A 21,027-nucleotide genomic window follows, 5' to 3' on the forward strand; every position below is an offset into this window, starting at 1 on the left:
TTTTTGAAAGAACTTCACGAATATTTTGTGCTTGAATTTTTAGGAGATTTAAAAAAACTTTCACTGTTGAAGTCAGCTAATTTGTTTGCTTCTTTCACCTGACTGCTCAGACTCTCTTTTACTGCAGATGAACTCGTGTTCTAATAAAATAATTGCAGAGTTAATTTATGTAAAATAGATAAAATATTAAGAAATGCAGTGAATTGTACAGTATGGCTGGTATGAAGCTGCTTGATTTGCTTCTGTTTCTGTTATGTCTACTGGAGTTCTTAATACTACATTGACAAATGTCAGATAACCAGCCTTTCCAGTCTGTGTCAAAACTGACAGGTTCTGGAGAAATATCGTCAAACAGTTGCATTATTTTTATCTCCACAGATATTGCCTGACCTTGTACTTTCAGTTTTCACTTTTTCTTCAGAGCTCAAGTTTATTTGTCTTGTTTCTTCTCAAACACCTCCAGACAGGAAAGCGATGATTTCATAAGTCTTCACCATCCTATCTCAACTAGCATCCCTAATGTTTGCATAATTTGTTTTTTCTCTTATTCCCCACCATATTGTAGAAGTTACCATTGTTCCAGCCACCTCTTCTCTACAACTTTAGATTTTTCAAAACAAAAATATCTTTTTTCTAGTTCTGATGACAAGCCGTAGACAAGAAATATTAATTTTGCTTTCCATTGTTCTGTTTCAACATTATCTAACATAGATGGAGGGAACTTGTGGGAGCTCAGTCATCCTTTGCACCCTACAATAATTGGTTAAAACTAAAATTTCCCTTGTCCACTAGCTTAATAGGGGGCATTGAAGGAAGCCACCAGGTAGAGTTTAGATGACTTGATCACTGTATGAGTTTCGGTTCTGTGACCTAAACAACTACATGTGACCTGTATCGTCTAATTATAAGAATGCACAGTAAAGAGGAGAATTTTCTTGACCAATGTACAAACATTTATCTGCATCTTCTTGGCCAATCAATGAGCCTGTACTCGATGGAGTTTAGAAGAATGACTGATTGGATACTGGAAGGTCTAAGTTCAGAGGCCTCAGTCTCAATAGGGGGATATCCGTTTAGAACAGAGATGAGAAGGAATTTCTTTAGCCAGAGGGTGGTGAATCTGTAGCGTTCATTGCTGTGGAGGTCAAGTTATCGAGTATGTTTAAAACAGAAGTTGATATGTTCTTGGCTAGTCAGGGCATCAAAGGTTACAGGGAGTAGGTAGGAGAATGGGGATAATAAATCTGTCCTGATGTAATGGTGGAACAGACTTGATGGGCTGAGTGGCCTAATTTTGCTTTATGTCTTAGTCTTCTGCCCAACTGGTACTCAATCATAATGAAGCGTTAACTCTTGTTTTTTTTCCCCATAGATGTAGGTTAACGAGTGCTTCAAAATGTTTTTTGAAGTGTCGGATTATCAAATTTATTTTTCTTAATGGTAGGAAATGGGCATCAAAAAGAAATAATTGTATGTTATACTTTTGCAGACATTAACAATTAACATTTTGATTTCTGAGTTTGAATTTAACCCAGATATTTAGGTAATTTAATCCATTTATGGTTTTGATAATTTTACCATGTGTTTGGAAGTTAACATTTTTGGCTTATTCGGGAGCTGTGGAAAACTTACATATCCATTGCAGTATTTCCTATAAACCCTATTTACCTGTTAAATGTAGTCCAGGTGAAGGATCTTGACATGAAATGTTTACCACTCACTTGCCACAGTAGGTGTTGCCTGACCTGCTGAATTCCTCCAGCACCTTGTACGTTGTAGTATCTGCAGTCTGTCTCTGAATAGCACAATCTTATTTACTCATTTCAAAACATCCAGAAATATCCATACATGTTCATTTTTCACATTCTTAACAAGACAACTTTTTGATGAACTGACAGGTTTGGTTAAAGTTCAACTGGATCAATTCTTTATTCCTTTAACACGTAGCAAAGTGCCAGAAGGTGCTTCTCTTTTGTTTGAAGAAGAAAAAAAAGTTGCCATGAATATTTAAGTATTCCCCTAGAGTTAAGGTAAATTTTTTTATGCACCTGTCCCAGAAAATACGAATCACTAATGTAAGACAACTCTTGACTGGAAAAGTGTTAAATTTGATGTGCTGCAGTTTATCAGATTAAGTGCTCAAATTCTTAAAAACTGCCAGACCTTTAGCAATGCAAAGCTCATCCACTTCAGAAAAAAAAATCCATTGTGGTTCATTTTAACAGCCTAGGTTTTTTAGTCATCTAATTAAAATTAAATAACTTGAATAGAAGAACTGCACATGGAAAGAGTTATATTCTCCACAGGTTTATCATTTCTGGCAATATTTCAATTTTTGATTAAGATGACAATAAGCCCGTTGGTTGTAATCTCTTAAGAATTTGAAGAATTATACAAGGTCTATGTTAAGGATCTAAAATTGAATAGAACCTCTGAAACTACAATTAGTACCCTTGTTAATCCAATGGAAGAAAACCTTTTAATAAGGACAGTTCAAATTGTTCAAGTGCCAATTTCTTAATAGATGAATATCTACTTTCTGAAACAGACAATATTCAGATAACTCCCAACATTCACCTGGCCTGCATGTGACAATCATGGAATCTGGATTTTATTCTAATATTGATTTAAGTCTATAGTTACTAACTGAAAAGTCATGAAAGAAAGGTAGATAATGTGTTTGTGAATTAAAATGCAACTTGCTGTTCTTTCTTCAGTTAACTTGAATAAAACTAAATAACAATTAGAAAGAAACTATTAGCATCTCTGCATGAGAAAGGTATAATGAACACTTCCAACAAAAGTAACACGATAGAGGGCTGAGAGCTTTCAGCTCTCAACATAACAGTGAGCCAAGAAAGTCTCGTAACAGAGGGCACTGCCTCAGAATAGAGGCACATCCATTTAGAACAGAGGTGAGGAGGAATTTCTTTAACCAGAGGGTGATGATTCTGAAAATTCATTGCTACAGATGGCTGAAGAGGCTAAGTCATTGGGTGTATTGAAAGCCGACATTGATAGGTACTTGATTAGTCAGGGCATCAATGGTTACTGGGAGAAGGAAGAAGAATGTGGTTGAGAGGATGGAATGGTGGGGCAGACTTGGCTGAATGGCCTAATTCTGCACCTATGTTTTATGGTCACAAAAGTTAATTGGATAAAATGGCTTAAGTCAAACACTGCACATCATCAAAAACATACCAACCCCCCCCCACCCCCCCATGAAGCATGGTGGTGATTGCATCATGCTGTGGGGATGTTTCACTGCAACAGGCCCTGGAAGGTTGGTGAAGGTAGAGGATAAAATGAATGCAGCAAAATACAGGGAAATCCTGGAGGAAAACCTGATGCAGTCTGCAAAAGAACTGCGACTTGAGCAGAGATTTGTTTTCTCGCAAGATAATGACCTCAAGCATAAAGCCAAAGCCACACAGGAATGGCTTAAAAACAACAAATTTAATGTACTAGAATGACCAAGTCAGAGTCCAGACCTCAATTCAATTGAGAATTTGTGGCTGGACTTTAAAAAGGGCTGTTCCCTCATGATCCCCATGCAATTTGACAAAGCTTGAGCAGTTTTGTAAAGAAGAATGGTGAGAAATTGCAGTGTCCAAAGGTGCAAAGCTGCATCTGCTAAATACTGATTTGACGGGGCTGAATACTTAAGCAATCAGTTATTTTGTGTTTTACATTGGTAATGAATTTAGATCTGTTTTTACTTTGACACAAAAGATTCTTTTTCTGTTGACCAAAAAAAGCCAAATTAAACCCACTATGATTCATTGTTGTAAAACAATAAAATATGAAAACCTCAAAGGGGGGTGAATACTTTTTATAAGCACTATAACTCCCCTTCACACTGCTTGTTTTGACTTCAGGTTTGTAGAGCACTATTTCATATCATTAAACCATATTGACTCTGCCTAATCATGCTAGTTTTTTTAAATACCCAATTCTGATTATCTTGACAGATTATGACATTTTGGTCATAACATATAATCAGGTTAACTTGGTCCATAGTTCTCCAACTAAATGCACCTTCTTAGGGCATCATGGTAGTGCAGTGGTTGTTGTAAAATGCTCTTACAGTGCCAGTGATTCAGGTTCAGTTCTGCTGCTGTCTGCAAAGAGTTTATACGTTCTCCCTGTGACTGCATAGGTTTGCTCCCACGTTCCAAAGGTGTATGGGTTAGTAGGTTAATTGGTCACTTGGATATCACTGGGTGGTGTGGGCTCGTTGGGCCAGAAGGGCCTGTTACTATGTTGTATCTCTAAATAAACATGAACATATACATTTGTGACATTTGCAACCATTCAGTCTGCTGGTATTATTGTGGAATTTAGAAAACACTGGAAGACTTTCCAGTTTCTTCATACCCACCTGTTTAGAATGCAGAAGATGCTCTTAGTTTTTCCAGTACAGGTACTCCATTGAGGGGATATTGATTTAAGTTCCTCACTGTCATTACACCTTTGGCTACCATCCATTTCACTGTATCTATAGCGCCCTCTGCAGGCTCACTCTATTCCTGACTCTTATCACTAGCTTCAGGTTGCCGCCATAACAAAATAGCCAGATATGATACTGATAGCTGATCTCTAAACACCAGGTTATAATCAATTAAATTATTGATAAAAAGGTATGAAGTGAAAACGGACTTATTGTTTATTTAAGTTTTGCTCATCAAAGCATTCGTCACAAATTAGTGGTACAAATGCAGCTTCTGAGGTGGAGAAACAGGCACATTGGGAAAGGAGCCCACATGGGATAAGTGGAGGTAATGTTTATTCATTGGGTCTCCTCAGGGCACTGGTCAGGGTTGGTTGGAGAACACTTGCTGCACTTGATTTGTCAGGCAAGATTTTCCTTTGAGGAAAGCATGCTGACTATGGCCTATTTTATCATGTGCCTCCAAGTACCCCAAAGCCACATCCTTAGCAATTACCTCCAACATATTCCCAACCACTGAGGTCAGACTAATTGGCCTATAATTTCCTTTCTTCTGCCTCTCTCCCTCCTTCGAATGACATTTGTAATTTTCCAGTTTTCCAAACCATTCTGGAATCTACCGATTCTTGAAAGATCATTAATAATGTATTCAAAATATCTTCAGCCACCTCTTTCAGAACCCTGGTGTGTACACCATCTGCTCCACGTGTCTTATCTACCTTCAGACCTGTCAGTTTCCCAAGAACCTTCACACACTTCATGCCCCCTGACACCTGGAACTTCCACCATACAGCTAGTGTCTTCCACAGTGAAGACATGCAAATTACCTATTCAGTTTGTCCACGATTTCCTTGACCCCATTACCACCTCTCCAGCATCAATTTCCAGTGGTCCAATATGCACTCTCACCTCTCTTTTCCACTTTATGTATCTGAAGAAACGTTTGGACTCCTCTGTAATATTATTGGCTAGCATACCTTCATATTCCATCTTTACCTTCTTATTAACTTTTTTAGTTGCCTTGTAGGTTTTTAATAGCTCCCAATCCTCTAACTTCCCCATTAATCTTTGCTCTATTATATGCCCTCTCTTTGGCTTTTATGTTGGAGTAGAGTTCCCTTGTTAGCCACGGTTGAGTCATCTTGCCTTTAGGATATTTCTTCCTCTTTGGAATGTATATGTCCTGTGCTTTCCGAATTGCTTCCAGAAATTCCAGCCATTGCTGCTCTGCTTCCTTCCTGTCCATGTTCTTTTCCAATCAATTCTGGCTAACCCTTCTCTCATGCGTCTGTAATTCCCTTTACTCCACCGTAATACTGATACATCTGACTTTAGCTTCTCCTTCACAAATTTCAGGGTGAATTTGATCGTATTATAATCACATTCCCCTAAGAGTTCTTTTACGTTAATCTCTCTAATCAATTCCATCTCATTGCACAGCACCCAATTCAGAATAGCTGATCCCCCCGTGGGCTCAACCACAAGCTGCTCTAATATAGGCATTCTATACATTCCCTCTTTTGGAATCCCACACCCACCTGATTTTTCCAATCTACTTGCAATTGGAAATCCCCCATGCCCTTTTGGTATGCATTTTCTATCTCTTGTAATTTGCAGACCACATCCCGACTACTGTTTGGGGGTCTGTATACAACTCCCGTCAGGGTCTTTTTACCCTTGCAGTTCCTTAGCTCCATCCACAATGCCTTCTGACCCTATGTCACCTCTTTCCAATGATTTAATTTCATTTTTTACCAACAGAGCCGTGCCGCACCCTCTGCCTTTCTGCCTGTCCTTTGTACATCCTTGAACATTAAGCTCCCAAATATAGTCTTCTTTCAGCTATGATGCCCACAACATCAGACCTGCCAATCTGTAACTGTGCCTCAAGTCCATAATATATTTGTGAAGGAAGCACATCAGCCTCTCTACTTCCTCAGGAGTCTGCGGAGATTTGGCATGTCATTATAAAGCTTGGCAAACTTCTACAGATGCGTGGTGGAAAGCTGCATTACAGCCTGGTATGGGAACACTAATACCTTTGAGTGGAAAAGTAGTGGATTTGGCCCAGTACATCACAGGTAAAACCCTCCCAACCATTGAGCACATCTACATGAAACATTACCATAGAAAGCAGCACCCATCATCAAAGATACTCACCACCCAGGCCATGCTCTTTTCTCGCTGCTGCCATCAGGTAGAAGGTACAAGAGTCTCAGGACTCGCACCACCAGGTTCAAGAACAGTTACTACCCCTCAACCATCAGGCTCTTGAACAAAATGGGATAGCTATATTCACTTAAAGACTCTTTCATCTTCTTATTTCATGCTCATTGTTTATTGTTATTTATTTATCTGCACTTGCTCAGTTTGTGTCCATTGTTGACAGTTACTGTTCTATGGATTTGCTAAGTATGCCTGCAGAGAAAGAAACTCAGTGTTGGATATATTATCAGGTACTCTGATAATAAATTTTACTTTGAACTTTGATAGGTACAGGAGGTTTCTAATAAAGTGGCCACTGAATATATGATGCCATGTACCTGTGACGTTGCTGCAAGTATGGACACGTACTCTGGAAAATTCGATAAACTTGGCCTTGACGTTGACAGTAAGAGCCCAGATACCCAGCACATGCTAGTCAATGCAGACATTGTGTTAACCTGGGACCTTGCTGCACTTTCTTGGTATCATCATCTTGACTTCTACGGCAGGCCTAAGGTTCTGTCCTGAGAAAAATCACACTTATTCATCGCTGAGTTAAAGATTTTAAATTACATTATTAGTTACCAAAGCATGTCAATGGTGAAAGGCACCAGGCAATTTACATAATATTGTAAATAATTAGTGGACTGTATAACTTAACATCTGTAGCTGATGGTTTTATTTTATGCATATAATAGTTGTTAGTTTGTATGGGTTGGTTAGACTTTTTTTTGAATGAAGGAGTATCTATGAGGGTTTGTATGCCTTTGAGAATTTTGTGTGTCACATGGTGTAACTTTCCTTAAGTTGTTGTGCTGGCATTGCAAACTATGTGGGTATCTCCACCTGTTTCTTGTGTCTGTAAATAGCTGTACCACCGAGTCCAAGGACTTTACATAATCAAGAGCAAACTTGGTACCAACAGTGAAGCCAACTCCCATCTTACATTGTAATGCACTCATTGTAAATGGGGATATCTTTATTATTAATGAAAATATATCATACACACATTTACAACTACGGAAACCTGAAATACAACAATTCTCTCATCCATCAGGACAGTGCTTACAAAACATTGTTGCACTGAGCTCAGGACTGAGCTACAGACAAAATAATGTTTCCCTGTGAACAGACGTAGATCTTCGCCATTGTCCAATGAGGTTCAGAGAAAGCACTGATCAGTGTTCATTGGTATTCCAGGTTAAGGCACTATTTACATCTTAACATTTTTGGAAAATACGTTAAAAAGACATTGCAGGGAGGTTGGCCTTGTTCTGATGGTTTTCCATCTGGACCAGAATGAAAGAAGGAACAGCATTCCCGGTACAATGGCCAGTCAAGCTGCAAACCATTGGCAAACCATCCCTGTACCAATTCCAAAAACATCTAGAACAGCTCATCAATTCTGGTTGAGTGGCAACAATGCCACTTTGATTCAGTTAGAGAAGAGGTTAATGGTACGGTACTTGTGATTGATTGGACTGGAGAGCAAGGACGTTGCCCTTTGGCTGTCTTCGGGACCAGTTCGCCATTCACCAGCTTAATCTCAGAGCGGGATTCACTCATTGGTTGAGTTAGAGAGCTGGGTTGTTGCTTACTGTCTGAAACAGAGAACTAGGATGCCTCACATGGGCTCAATTGCAGGGAATACTCCATTTGAACTATAAACCAGCTGAATTAAAATCAATATGTGTCTCTTGATGCCTCCGCAAGTCGACTTTCCGCTGAAATCCTTTCCCACAGTTGGAACACATGAAAGGCTTGAAGCCTGTATGCTTCCTGCTGTGGGTGATCAGGTTGGAGCTCTGACTGAAGGCCTTTCCACACACCTGGCATTTGTGAGGCTTCTCACCTGGAACAGAACATCAATAGTAATACTAATCCTCTCACGGCAAAGCTTCCAATGACAGTGCCACCTCCAGCTCGACTCCTCTGGAGTCAGAGATGGGCAGCAGAGTGATGCAGTTATTACCACAGTTCTAGAAACACAAGTTCAATCCTGACCTCTGGTAATACCTATATATAGTTCACACATTCTCACTGTCACTGTTTTGATTTCTCCGGGATGCTCCAAGTCCCTACCAGATTGGTAGGTTAATGGGCTGCTCTATGTTACTCTGATTGTGCAGGCAGGCAATAGAATTAATGGAAATCTGAGTTGAATAGGTTATAGGGAAAGTTAATGGAGGGGGGGTTGAGATTGCTTTGTGAGCTGGCATAGACCCATTAGGCCGAACGGCCTCCCTTTATATCGTAAGAAAAGATGGAATGTGGGAATTGAAACACAGATGTAACAAGGATAAGAAAAGATCAATGAAGGGGGTTGAACTGTCGGTTGGAAAACAGTAGCTCACATCACATAGCTTGTTACCAGCCCCAAAAATGGCCCAGTGGTGATAGAAAAGCATATTCTGGGGCAGGCGTTGGAGAACTGCCAGAACAGGATGGTATATCTACCAGTGAGTAGACCAGAAATAGAACAAAGAGAGTGAAATTCTTAGAATGCAGTTGGTGGAACTTGTGAAATCCATGTGTAAACTTGACAGAAGGGATAGGTTTGAACATAGTTTTAGATGATGAGGTAAACCCTTCGACCCTGGTAAAATGTACCCCAGGTTGTCAGTCAGGGAAGAAATAGAAGAGGATCTGATGATCACTTTCTAATCTAAGATGTCTGGACGGTTGCTGATATGATCTCCGATCCCATATGATGAAAAGGGAGCAAAGGGACAAACTGACTACTTATAGCACAGACTTTCTCATTTGGGGGAGAGAATTGTAGGTGATCCTGAAAGCTTTTTAACCTGTGCCAGCATCCAAATTAGCTCATGGGAGAATTTCACATCAATACTCAACTGATTTGGAGCCCAAAAATCTATTCATCTCAGTTGTCACAGTTGGGGATTCTAACTTCCCCAGTATTAATTGGAATTTCCTTAAGACAGTGCATCCAGGAAGGGTTCTTGAAACAGTATATTGAGTACAGGTATCCTGGACCTCAATTTGGGAGACAGGCCGGGTAACAGACTTGGTAGTGGTGTAATATTTTGGGAATAGTGACCAAAACTCGTTATGTTTTATAAACACAAGAGATTCTGCAGTTGCTGGAAATCAAGAGTAACACACACAAAATGCTGGAGGAGCTCAGCAGGTCAGGCAGCGTCTACGGAAATGAATCAACAGTCGACGTTTCGGGTAGAGACACTTCAACAGGACTGGAAAGGAAGGGAGAGGAATGCCGGAATAAGAAGGTGGGGGGAGGGTAAGGAGGGCAAGCTAGAAGATGATAGGTGAGGCCAGGTGGGTGGGAGATGGGGGGGGGGGGGGCGAAGGAAGAAGCTGGAGATGATAGATGAAAAAGGCAAAAGGTTGGAGAAGAAGGAATCTGATAGGAGAGGAGAATGAACCACGAAAGGGAAAGAGGAGGGGCAGCAGTGGGAGTTGATAGGTAGGCAGAAGAGAAGAGTGGGAAAATGAAGAAACGAGAGAGAAAAAGATTGCCAGAATGAGAAATCGATGTGCATGCCATCAGGTTGGAGGCTACCCAGACAGGGCATGAGGTGCTTTTCCAACCTGAGAGCAGCATCATTGTGGCAGGAGGAGAGCACTGACCAACATGTCGGAATGGGAAATGGGGTTAGGATTTAAAACGGTTGGCCATTTTTTTGTGGATGGAATGGAGGTGCTCGAAAAGTGGCCCCCCCCCCCCCCAATTTATGCTGGGCCTCACCAGTGTAGAGGAGGCCGCATCGGGAGTACCGGATACAGTAGATGACCCCCAACAGGCTGCCTCACCTGGAAGGACAATTTGGGGACCTGAATGGAGCTGAGGGAGGAGGTGAATGGGAAAGTGTAGCATTTCTGACACAGAGATACGTGCCGGGCGGGAGATTAGTGGGGAGGGGCGAATGGACAAGGGAATCTAGGAGGGAGCAATCCCTATGGAAAGCGGGGAGTGGAAGGGGGAAGGGGAGGTAAAGATATGTTTGGTGTGAGGTCCCGTTGAAGATGGCAGGAGTTGCAGAGAATGATGTGTTAAATGCAGAGGCTCGTGGAATGGTAGGTGAGGACAAGAGGAGCTCCAGCCCTGATGGGGGGGATGTTTTATGATCGTTGCCAATAAGGATAACATCAGATCTTGCAGGTATATACTCAATTGGGTGGAGGTATGTTACAGCAGGATAAGACAGGAGCTAAGGGGAGTTGATTGGGAGCAGCTGCTGTCAGAGAAGTATGTGCCTAATATTTGTGAGTTGCTCAAATTCAGGAACGTTATGTTCCTGTAAGGAGGAAGGACAAGGATGGTAAAGGAACCTTGGGTGACCTGAAAAGTCCTAAATTTAGCCAGGAAGTAAAAAGGAAACATATATAAGTTTTAGAAAACTAAAATCAGACTGGAACACTGGGGAATGTAATGTGCTCAGGTGACTAGGAAGGCCAAAAAATCTCCTTGGCAGTAGGATCAAGGAGAATTCCTTCATAGCCAGGATGCTAGCTGAGTGCACTGTAGTTGATCCCAGTGGTGTGAAGTGTGTGCTGGAGCAGATCCCAGCAGCCAAGGGGAGTGTACTGGTGCAGATCCCAGTAGCCAAGGGGAGTGTACTGGTGCAGATCCCAGTAGCCAAGGGAGTGTGCTGGAACAGATCCCAGCAGCCAAGGGGAGCGTACTGGTGCAGATCCCAGTAGCCAAGGGGAGTGTGCTGGTGCAGGTGTGTACCTGTGTGGATGAAGGTGTGTTTCTTCATGTCGGATTTCTGATGGAAGCACTTCCCACAGTACTGGCACGGATATGGCCGGGTATCCGAGTGGATCAGTAGGTGCGTGGACAATGTGGAGGAGCGTTTGAAATTCTTCCCACAAATCTTGCAGTTGAAACTCTTTTCCTGTAGATACAGAAGGAAGACTGTGAAATTACTCGTCTGTCAGACAGCTCCTCTCCTGGAGGGACTGACTTCAGCTCAGTCACATTCCAGATCTCCGGAGACCAGTCCTCACCCAATTATCCCATGGGGATAAAAGAGGATTTCTAGAAACCATCACACTATCCAAGAACATCACATTGCGAGCCCACTGTGGTTAATGTCGTGCTCTCTCTCCAAAATTAAATATCAACCAGATAAAAAACACTGACAGGACTCTTCTCTCCCCAAACCCAGGACCAATCCAAAACAAATATATAAATCTATTCTCTCTATGGTTCTGACAACGCTAAACCAATTCTACTGCTCCATTCTCTCCTCTTGCCTCTTCAGTATTCTCAGATTAACTCACTACCTCTTCTCTTAGCAACCTGTAAATGATCCCATTGGCTAATCCCAAACAAATCCTACTGTCTGACCCTACCCCATTATCCCAAAGCACTCACAACTCTCCACAGACCTGAGTAAATCCAAACCACAGATAGACTCTGATAATCCAGCGTCCTTAGGCCTTTGGCAGTGCTGGACTGGTAGATTTTCCAGGGTACAGGATATTAGTCCGATTAATAGCATAACATACTTCTATTTCACTATTTTTTACGTTACATTTCCATTGACTTCAGTGAGTTTAAAGGGATCCATTAATATACTGTGACTGCAAACCTCCACATGTTTCTGACGACTTGTGTACTGGTCTGCAATGATACTCTGGACCCCAACCTCAGCCTCGTGGCCTGAAATACTACCTCTCATTCCAGACTAATGAGTGAGCCCGATGCCGAATATCAGGATTTTAATCTATCTATATTATGGAATCCCACTGGCTGACACCAGACAGTATGCTCTACATTCTGTTACAATAAGAGATGACCAGGTGGACGGAGAAAAGGATTCTGGCACGTTCACAGTCTTGTTGAAAAGGAGGAACCTCCCCCAGTGATTTCTGAGGATCCCACCAGGGCACTCAACCTGGAGAGCAAGAACATAGAACAGTACAGGAGTGCACAGGCCCTCCAGCCCATGATGGGCCACCCTCTTAATCTTCTCTAAGATCAATGCAACCCTTCCCTCCCACATAGCCCTGCATTTCTCTTTCATCCATATACCTATCTAAGAGCTTCTACTGGACACTGAAACCTACTGTGCACTGAAAGGCCTGGGTCGAGTGGATGTGGTGAGGATACTCCCATTAGTAGGTGAGGGCAGGATCCAAGGAGACAGCCTTAGAATAAAGGAATTTCTCTGCAGGATTGAGATGGGGAGCAATTTCTTCACCCAGAGGGTAGTGAATTTGGAACTCGTTGCCACAGAGACAAAGTCATTGGATTAAGGCAGTGATTGATGAGTTCTTGATTGGTAAGGGGGTTAAGATGACAGCAGAAGGCGTGAGAATGCGGTTAAAGAATAATCAGCCATGATTGAACGGCAGAGCGGAATCAATGGGCCAAGTTACCCGATTTTGCTTCTATATCTTACACTCTAAATTGGAGAGGCAACCATGGAAGAAATCTCCTGGGCTTGGCTTTGTAATTCACTTTTTGTTCTTGAATCTCTCCCAGCAGGTCACCCTGTCCCTTTCTTATCTTGTTGCTCCTCGGATGGACCCCGGTGGCTGGACCATTCATCAGTATTCTATCTGGATGTGGTGACTGCTGAGATATGTCACAATGGATGTTACAGCCTGAAAGCAGCACTGTAGCCCAACTTCTTAGCCTCACAGCCTGTATTGCAGTACCTTCAAACGGTGGGCCTGGTCTCTGCAGAGTATAGTCCCCAGCCAGGAGTGTGCAGAAACTGGGCCCTTACCTTGGTCTGGGTGTGTGTGGCTTGATGCTGTTCCAGACTGGCAGAGTGGCCAAAGGCTTTGCCACACATCTCACAGGTGAAGAGCTGGCTGCCACTGTGTGATCTTCGGACGTGAACCTCCAACCCATGTGGAGTTGAGAAGCCCTACGTAAGAAGTATTCATGGTGAAGACTGCTGTATGGTCGGACCGCATTCTAGTTATCTGGGGGCTGATCACTAGTTAAGATTTTGAGAGTTTTAGACACAAATATAACTCAACTCACCCTGGCCATTAAGCATCCAATTTATGCCAATCCTACCCTAATCCGATGTATTTGTCTCACATTCCCATCAAGGAGAAAGAGGGCGTGTGGCACGTCGAGCTGTTGGGTGAACAGTGGTTTATGCTGGACTCTTTGGGGACTCTGCATGGTGGGCGAAGGGGAGGCTGATGCTTTTGCTGGAATGTGGGGAGGGGGAAGGGGGCTGATTTGATGCTTTGCTACTGATTATATGTGGAAGGGGGGAAGGGGGGGCTTTGGGGTTCTAATGTTTTTCCTGTCCTTTATTCTTTGGGGCTTTTCTTCTGTTTCGTGGATGTCTGTGAAGAGTAAGAATTTCATGTTGTAAATTGTATACAATCTGTGATATGAAATGGAACCCTTGATTCTACCTACTCTCCCCCACTGATTCTACAATCCCAGGGAAATTTACAGTGGCTTATTAAACTATCAGCCAGCATGTGGGGAACACCCAGAGGGAACACACGCATTCACAGGGAGGACGTGCAAACCTGACCAACAAACAGTGCTGTTTGGATCAGGAGGCACAGTTCTGCCCTCAGTGCCTTGAGCTCAGTACATTTCTGAGTGGTGCTGGAACCCAGGAGACCAGTTGAATCTGTTAGTTAAATTTTCCAGCTGGTGGCGTGCTGGCGCTGAGTCTCAGACTTCGCTCAAACAGGCGGTGCGGCACTGGGCTCTGTCACAAAGCAGAGCCGGGCCACAGAAACCATGGGGTTACAGCCCTGGCAACGGTCCGTTCGGACCAGCAATTGCGCTGTTGGGGGTGGAGGAGACGTCAGGGGGAGACGAAGTGGAACCTTCTCACAGGGACCCAGCAGGAGGTGGCCGAGTCTGCTAAGCCCAAAACCTGCCCCCGAACCAGTGTCACCCTGTCAGGGCCAGACAGGGACGGGAGGGCGAAGCTGGAGGATTGCCCTGCTGGTGAGGGGTTGACGTGTGGCACTGGTGCTGCGCCCATTGATCAAAGTTCGGTCCAGCATCTTACAACGGAGCCTGTCAGTGACAAGGTCCATGGGTTTGGTGGGAGGAGGACCAGGCCCAAGGTCTGTGACTTTAGCTTGCCATGGAATACAAGGAGGGCAGTGCCACCCACAGTGGGCCAGACTGGGGAGGGGGGGGGCCCTACATCACAGTTATCATTCCCTTTATCCAACCACTGCACTAGTACCTGTCCCACCACACATATGTAGTCAACGTTCAACTGATCAAAGATCTGCTCTTCAACTATCCACTGACCCAATCCCTATAGACACTGACCACTCACGTCATTCAGCAGCAGTGCTCCCATTCATGGCCAAACACTCTTCACTAAACACATGACCAGTAATATCCCTGTCCTACTGGGAAAGGGAACGCCATATCTTTGTGGAGGGTATGCTAGATGCGTGTGTGGTAAAGCAGCCGCTTTCCTTGAGTGATTGCTCTTTCCTGCCTGTCTTTCTTCTCCCCAGGACTCTGGGAGATTTCACCAGCACTACCTCCCACCAAACCTCCAAGTCCACTGCGAGAGAAGTGCGCCAATGTCAGCGTTCTCTCCCAGAGCCACTCTTCCACCAGTGGAGGCCTCATTACATTCAGCTCACTCTGACAAGGCGGCCTGACAGCAGACGTCCCAGGCAAACACTCCACCCTGATCCCTGTCCTTGGAAGGGATGACCAGCTAGCAGTCCAAAGATGTTTGAAAACTGCCCCTCCCACCACTAACTCAGAGATTCCCTGACTTGTGATCAGACCTGTTGGAATGTCACCAAGGACCAAGTCTATGGGAAGTGTGTAGAGGTTCGGTGTAAATAGAAGGCGGAAGATATCACTTGTCAAACCACCAACTCCTACCCCACCCTCTATCACACACCTCCTGCCCCACCTCTCGATAAGTCTATGATCTCACATCGGCCTCATCAGTCACCCCAGAACCTGGGACATGAGAGTGGAAGTGAGTCCTCCTAGATTTCAAGGTCTATTGTCTCACTCGTGCTTTGTAATTACAATGGTGTCTGTTTAGATATGAGGGAAATCTTTCTGGGGTTCTCTCACCTCTCACTTGGTGTGACCATGGTGTGCATGTGTGTCTCTCTCTCTCTCTCTTTCTGATTCCCTGATTTTCTCTGGGTGTACCTTGGCATTTTTGTACATGGATGTGTCTGGGTTTGAGAACCTGTGTATACCAGTCGTAACCGAGTGCGTGTACTTGGATGTGTCTGGATGTACCCTGCTTTGTATACTGGAATATGTGTACCTGGGTGTGACTGCGTCTGTCCCTGGATGTGTGTGCTTGGCTGTGTCTGAGTGTGTACTGTACCTAGGTGAGTCTGGGTGTACCTGAGTGCACCTGGGTGTAGCTGGTGTGTGTACTGGGGTGTGTGTGTTTGGCTGTATCTGAGTGTATACCTGAATGTGTCTGGGTGTACTTCTGTGTACTTGGGGGTATCTATCCGAGTACTTCTGGGTGTAGCTGGTGTGTGTGCTTAGGTGTGTCTGAGTGTGTGTACCTGGATGCATGCACCTAGGTGTATCTGGGTGTGTATCTGGTTTGGTTCTTGGATTACCTGGGAACGTGTACCTGGGTGACTATCTGGGTGTGTGTAGGTGTGTGTACCTGTGTATCTATCTGTATGTGTATAATTGTATGTACCTGGGAGTGTGTACATGTGTGTGCATAGGTGTATGTAGCTGTGTGTGTAGGTGTGTGTACCTGGGTGTATAAGCATGTGTATCTGGGTGTGTACAGGTGTGTGTACCTGTGTGCACAGACGCATACAGATGTGTGTACCTATGTGTACAAATGTATACAGGTGTGTTACCTGTGTTACAGGTGTATATAGGTGTGTGTACTTGTGTATACAGGTGCGTGTATCTAGATATGCACAGGTGTGTGTACCTGGCGAGTCTCACTCCATGTGAGGTGGTTTACCTTATCACATTTGGTGCAGTCGTACGGAGCTCTGTATCGGCTTCTCCGAGTGAAGAGGATGTGTCCATTATCCTCAATGGCTTGTGTGTTGACCTGCTTTTCGACAGTGGCTCTGGATTCCAGCAGTGGTGACAGGTAATCCACAACCAGGTGTTTGAGTCTGCCTGTGGCGTATCCAGTCCAGGGATACGGCCTGCACCGTAATCCCGGTGTCCCGGCTTCCGAAGGGAGAAACACTTTATCTGAACCTGAAACACATCAAATCATTCAAATCAAAATGTCAACTTTCAAAGTTCATTTATTATCAAAGTATGGATATAGTATACAACCCTGAGATTTGTCCTGCTACAGGCAGACAGAAAAAAGAAAAAAATCAAACACCCATCCTGCCAAAAACAAAGAACAAATTGTGGCAACAGCAAAAAGTGGGCAATTAACACACAGATTATCAAACATCAAACCACAGAGTCCTCGAAACAGTCCAGGAGAGTCAGCTCAGTTTAGCGCTGTGTCAATAACAGCAGGCCTCAGCCGCAGACCCAGTTCCACATCAAAGCACCTCAATTAAATTGCACAATTAGTGAAAAAGAGTAACCAGAAACCCATGGAACATGAATCGCAGAGTCCTCCACAAACGAGTTCACAACCACAGCGCTGAGGACATTAAACATCAAACTGCAAAGTCCCCTGACAAGAGTCCCACAGCCCTGAGACACACCGCCAAGGAGATCGAAGCTGCACCTTCTCCCAGCAGCAGCGGGAGGAAGATGCAAACGCAAGCAGATGGCGCTGAACACCCGCTCAATCTCCACTTCTGTTCTTGTAGATTTTAATCTTGTTTTGACACTTTAATTGGCGGGGAGTAGTGGAGCCGAACATGGGCTCATGCTCTGCCGCCAAGAAGGAGGACTGTAGTTATAAGCAGAGATTTTATAGGCTGCACTTGTCCTCCCGAACGTAGGAGGCCGAGGGGTGAATATGCAGAAGTTTATAAAATTACAAGGGGTATAGGTTTAACAGATAGCCAGAGGCCTTTCAGAAGACAGGGGATTCTAGAACTCAAGGGCGTAGGTTTAAGGAGTAAGGGGAGAAATTTAAAGAGCATCCGATGGTATGGTTTTCACACAGAGAGTGGAGATTATATGTAAGAGGATGTGGTGGAGGAAAATACAATTACAGGATTCATAAATGCACTTGGATAGGAAAGGTACAGGAAGGAGTGAGCCTGGTGGGATTAGCGTTGAGAAGCATCATGGTTGGTATTGACAACGTGGAGCAAAAGGTCCACTTCTTTGCTGAACAATCTGACACCCTATGTTTCCATGATCCATTCCTCTAAGAGCCATCAATTTCACTCTTGCTACACAGGTCCTCATTCCTCCTGACACCCTTGACCAAACCTGACTCACATCCCCAACCACATCCACATCACCAACACCATCTACATCCCCATCCATCATCCACATCCATCATCCCCATCCATCATCCCCATCCATCATATACATCCATCATCCCCATCCATCATCCCCAACCACATCCACCTCCATCATCCCCATCCATCATCCACATCCATCATCCCCATCCATCATCCCCATCCATCATCCCCATCCATCATCCCCATCCATCATCCCCAACCACATCCACATCCATCATCCCCATCCATCATCCACATCCCCATCCATCATCCATCATCCCCATCCCCATCCATCATCCACATCCATCATCCCCATCCATCATCCCCAACCATCATCCCCATCCATCATCCCCAACCATCATCCCCAACCATCATCCCCATCCATCATCCCCAACCATCATCCCCAACCACATCCACATCCATCATCCCCATCCATCATCCACATCCACATCCCCATCCATCATCCATATCCATCATCCCCAACCATCATCCACATCCACATCCCCAACCACATCCCCATCCATCATCCCCATCCATCATCCACAACCATCATCCACATCCCCAACCACATCCCCATCCATCATCCACATCCATCATCCCCATCCATCATCCCCAACCATCATCCCCAACCACATCCCCATCCATCATCCACATCCACAACCACATCCCCATCCATCATCCACATCCATCATCCTCATCCATCATCCTCATCCATCATCCCCATCCATCATCCTCATCCATCATCCCCAACCATCATCCCCAACCACATCCACATCCATCATCCTCATCCATCATCCACATCCCCAACCACATCCCCATCCATCATCCACATCCACATCCATCATCCCCATCCATCATCCACATCCATCAAACACATCCATTATCTCCATCCATCATCCCCAACCATCATCCCCAACCACATCGACATCCATCATCCCCATCCATCATCCACATCCATCATCCCCAACCACATTGACATCCATCATCCCCATCCATCATCCACATCCCCAACCATCATCCCCATCCATCATCCCCATCCATCATCCCCATCCATCATCCCCATCCACCATCCCCATCCACCATCCCCATCCACCATCCCCATCCACCATCCCCATCCCCATCCACCATCCCCATCCACCATCCCCATCCCCATCCCCATCCCCATCCCCATCCCCATCCCCATCCCCATCCAGTCCCACAAGGCTGCCTTCAGTTCCAAAGCCCCAACATCACAACCCTAATTAACCCTAACCTAATTACAGGACAATTTACAATGGCCAATTAACCCTAACCTAATCACAGGACAATTTACAATGGCCAATTAACCCTAACCTAATCACAGGCCAATTTACAATGATCAATTAACCCTAACCTAGTCACAGGATAATTTACAATGGCCAATTAACCGTAACTTAATCACTGGAAAATTTACAATGACTAATTAGCCCTAACCTAATCACAGGACAATTTACAATGGCCTATTATATTAACCTACTTGGGACAGCTTTGGACTTTGGGAGGAAATGGGAGGACCCTGGGAAAACCGATGCATTTTTCAAGACAGACGTACAGAGATTCCTTACAGAACAGTACCATTCCAGCCCAGCTGGTGGCAGTAATGCACCTTAAACTGGACTGCCAACCGCCATTAAAAGTCAGAAGAACAACACCAGAATTGAACTCTGAACTCTGAAACAGCCTGAGCCATAATGGCATCATTCTAACCGCTCCGCCGCTGATGTAGGTTCTGTTGTGTACTGAGAATAAGAAATGGACATGGATTAGAGGTTGATGAAACACAAAATGACTGTGGACTATATGTTCCCTCTAAAGGCCAATTTATACTTGTGTGGCAAATCGACGCCGTAGGTACGGTGTAGCCGTGTACCCTACACCGTACCCTACGCCATACTCTACCCCGTAGCCTGATGCGCACCTCCCCAAAAGTGTAACTACGTGTTGTGGTGACGCAGACCACAACAACCGTGATTGGTCTGCTTGGTAGCTTCACATTTCCTCCTGCGCTGTAATAGCTTTCCATTGGGCGACTGAAGGGCAGGGAAGGAACTCTGGCTGCAATACTTTCCATAAAGCTTTACAAACCTCCGAAATTATGGAGGACCCTGTGCTTGATGCCAGTTTGTATCTAGTTGCTACAGTCTGTTGACTTCCACCCGAAGCTGAAACTCGAATGGTGATTGCCAGTCTCTGAGTATACTGTGCGTACACTGATGCAAAATAAATGGTTGGAGACGATGAACCAAATCATCAAATCTACCTGCTGATATTTGAAATGCATTTCCTCGTCCATGTCTCTCAGTGGCCGGGCAAGCATAGAAAATTCACCCTCCTTCAGTTTCAGTCGCCATTGTTTGAAGTTTGAGTTTCAACACGAATAAACTCAACACAGTGGCATAGAAACCCCACCGCCAACTAGCATTTTGGCGATGAATTGCAGAGCGACGCAGACACACCAACGCACAAGTATAAATGCACAGAACGGCGTAGCCCACTTGCGTAGGCTGCAGCATAAGCTAGTATGCACAAGTATAAATCAGCCTTAAGGTGTGCGTGCACACACATTTTTTGCTACTAGTGCACAAAGGAATTTAACCTGTGCACAAAAGGTTGTCACCCTCTACCTCATTGGCATATTAAGTGTTTTTCACAATCGTACACAACCACATTTCCTCTTCCAGGTTTCTGATGCAGACGGTGTTGACAACGTGAGCTTGTGATGATTTGTCTGCAGATTTTAGAACTGGCTTACTTATACAGTTTTCATTGAAGAAATTATTCAGTGCGCCCAAATTAGAGGGAACATTGCGTGAACTGAAAGGGAAGCAAACAGGAAATGCTGGAAACCCTCAGCAGGTCAGGCAGCATCTGCAGAAGGAGAAGCAGTTAATGTTCTGGTCCTTATCAGTGAATTGAAACATTAACTCTTGTCCCTCTCACACATATGCTGTCTGAGCCGCTGAGTATTTCCAGCATCTGCAGTTTTCTGGTCCCGGTAGATAGGTTAGACGTGTACCTAT

The 21,027-nt window shown here is 44.3% G+C and overlaps 1 protein-coding gene across 2 annotated transcripts in view; it reads right to left on the reverse strand.

The window, feature by feature from the left end:
- Positions 1 to 7,613: 7,613 nt before the first annotated feature.
- The window catches only part of LOC140191249 (zinc finger protein Gfi-1-like), a 32,793-nt gene continuing 19,379 nt past the window's right edge, over positions 7,614 to 21,027 (reverse strand). Inside the window, exons 4-7 of one of the 2 annotated variants that reach the window (XM_072248483.1) lie at positions 16,576 to 16,823; positions 13,381 to 13,524; positions 11,373 to 11,538; positions 7,614 to 8,507 (exon numbers count right to left, since the gene is read on the reverse strand). In XM_072248483.1, the coding sequence (XP_072104584.1) occupies positions 8,317 to 8,507; positions 11,373 to 11,538; positions 13,381 to 13,524; positions 16,576 to 16,823 (749 nt within the window). In that variant the 3' untranslated portion in view covers positions 7,614 to 8,316. The remainder of the gene's footprint in view (positions 8,508 to 11,372; positions 11,539 to 13,380; positions 13,525 to 16,575; positions 16,824 to 21,027) is intronic. The other variant, XM_072248484.1, reaches the window with a different exon arrangement.

The sequence above is a fragment of the Mobula birostris genome, chromosome 32 (assembly GCF_030028105.1).
Source record: "Mobula birostris isolate sMobBir1 chromosome 32, sMobBir1.hap1, whole genome shotgun sequence".
Taxonomy (NCBI): domain Eukaryota; kingdom Metazoa; phylum Chordata; class Chondrichthyes; order Myliobatiformes; family Myliobatidae; genus Mobula; species Mobula birostris.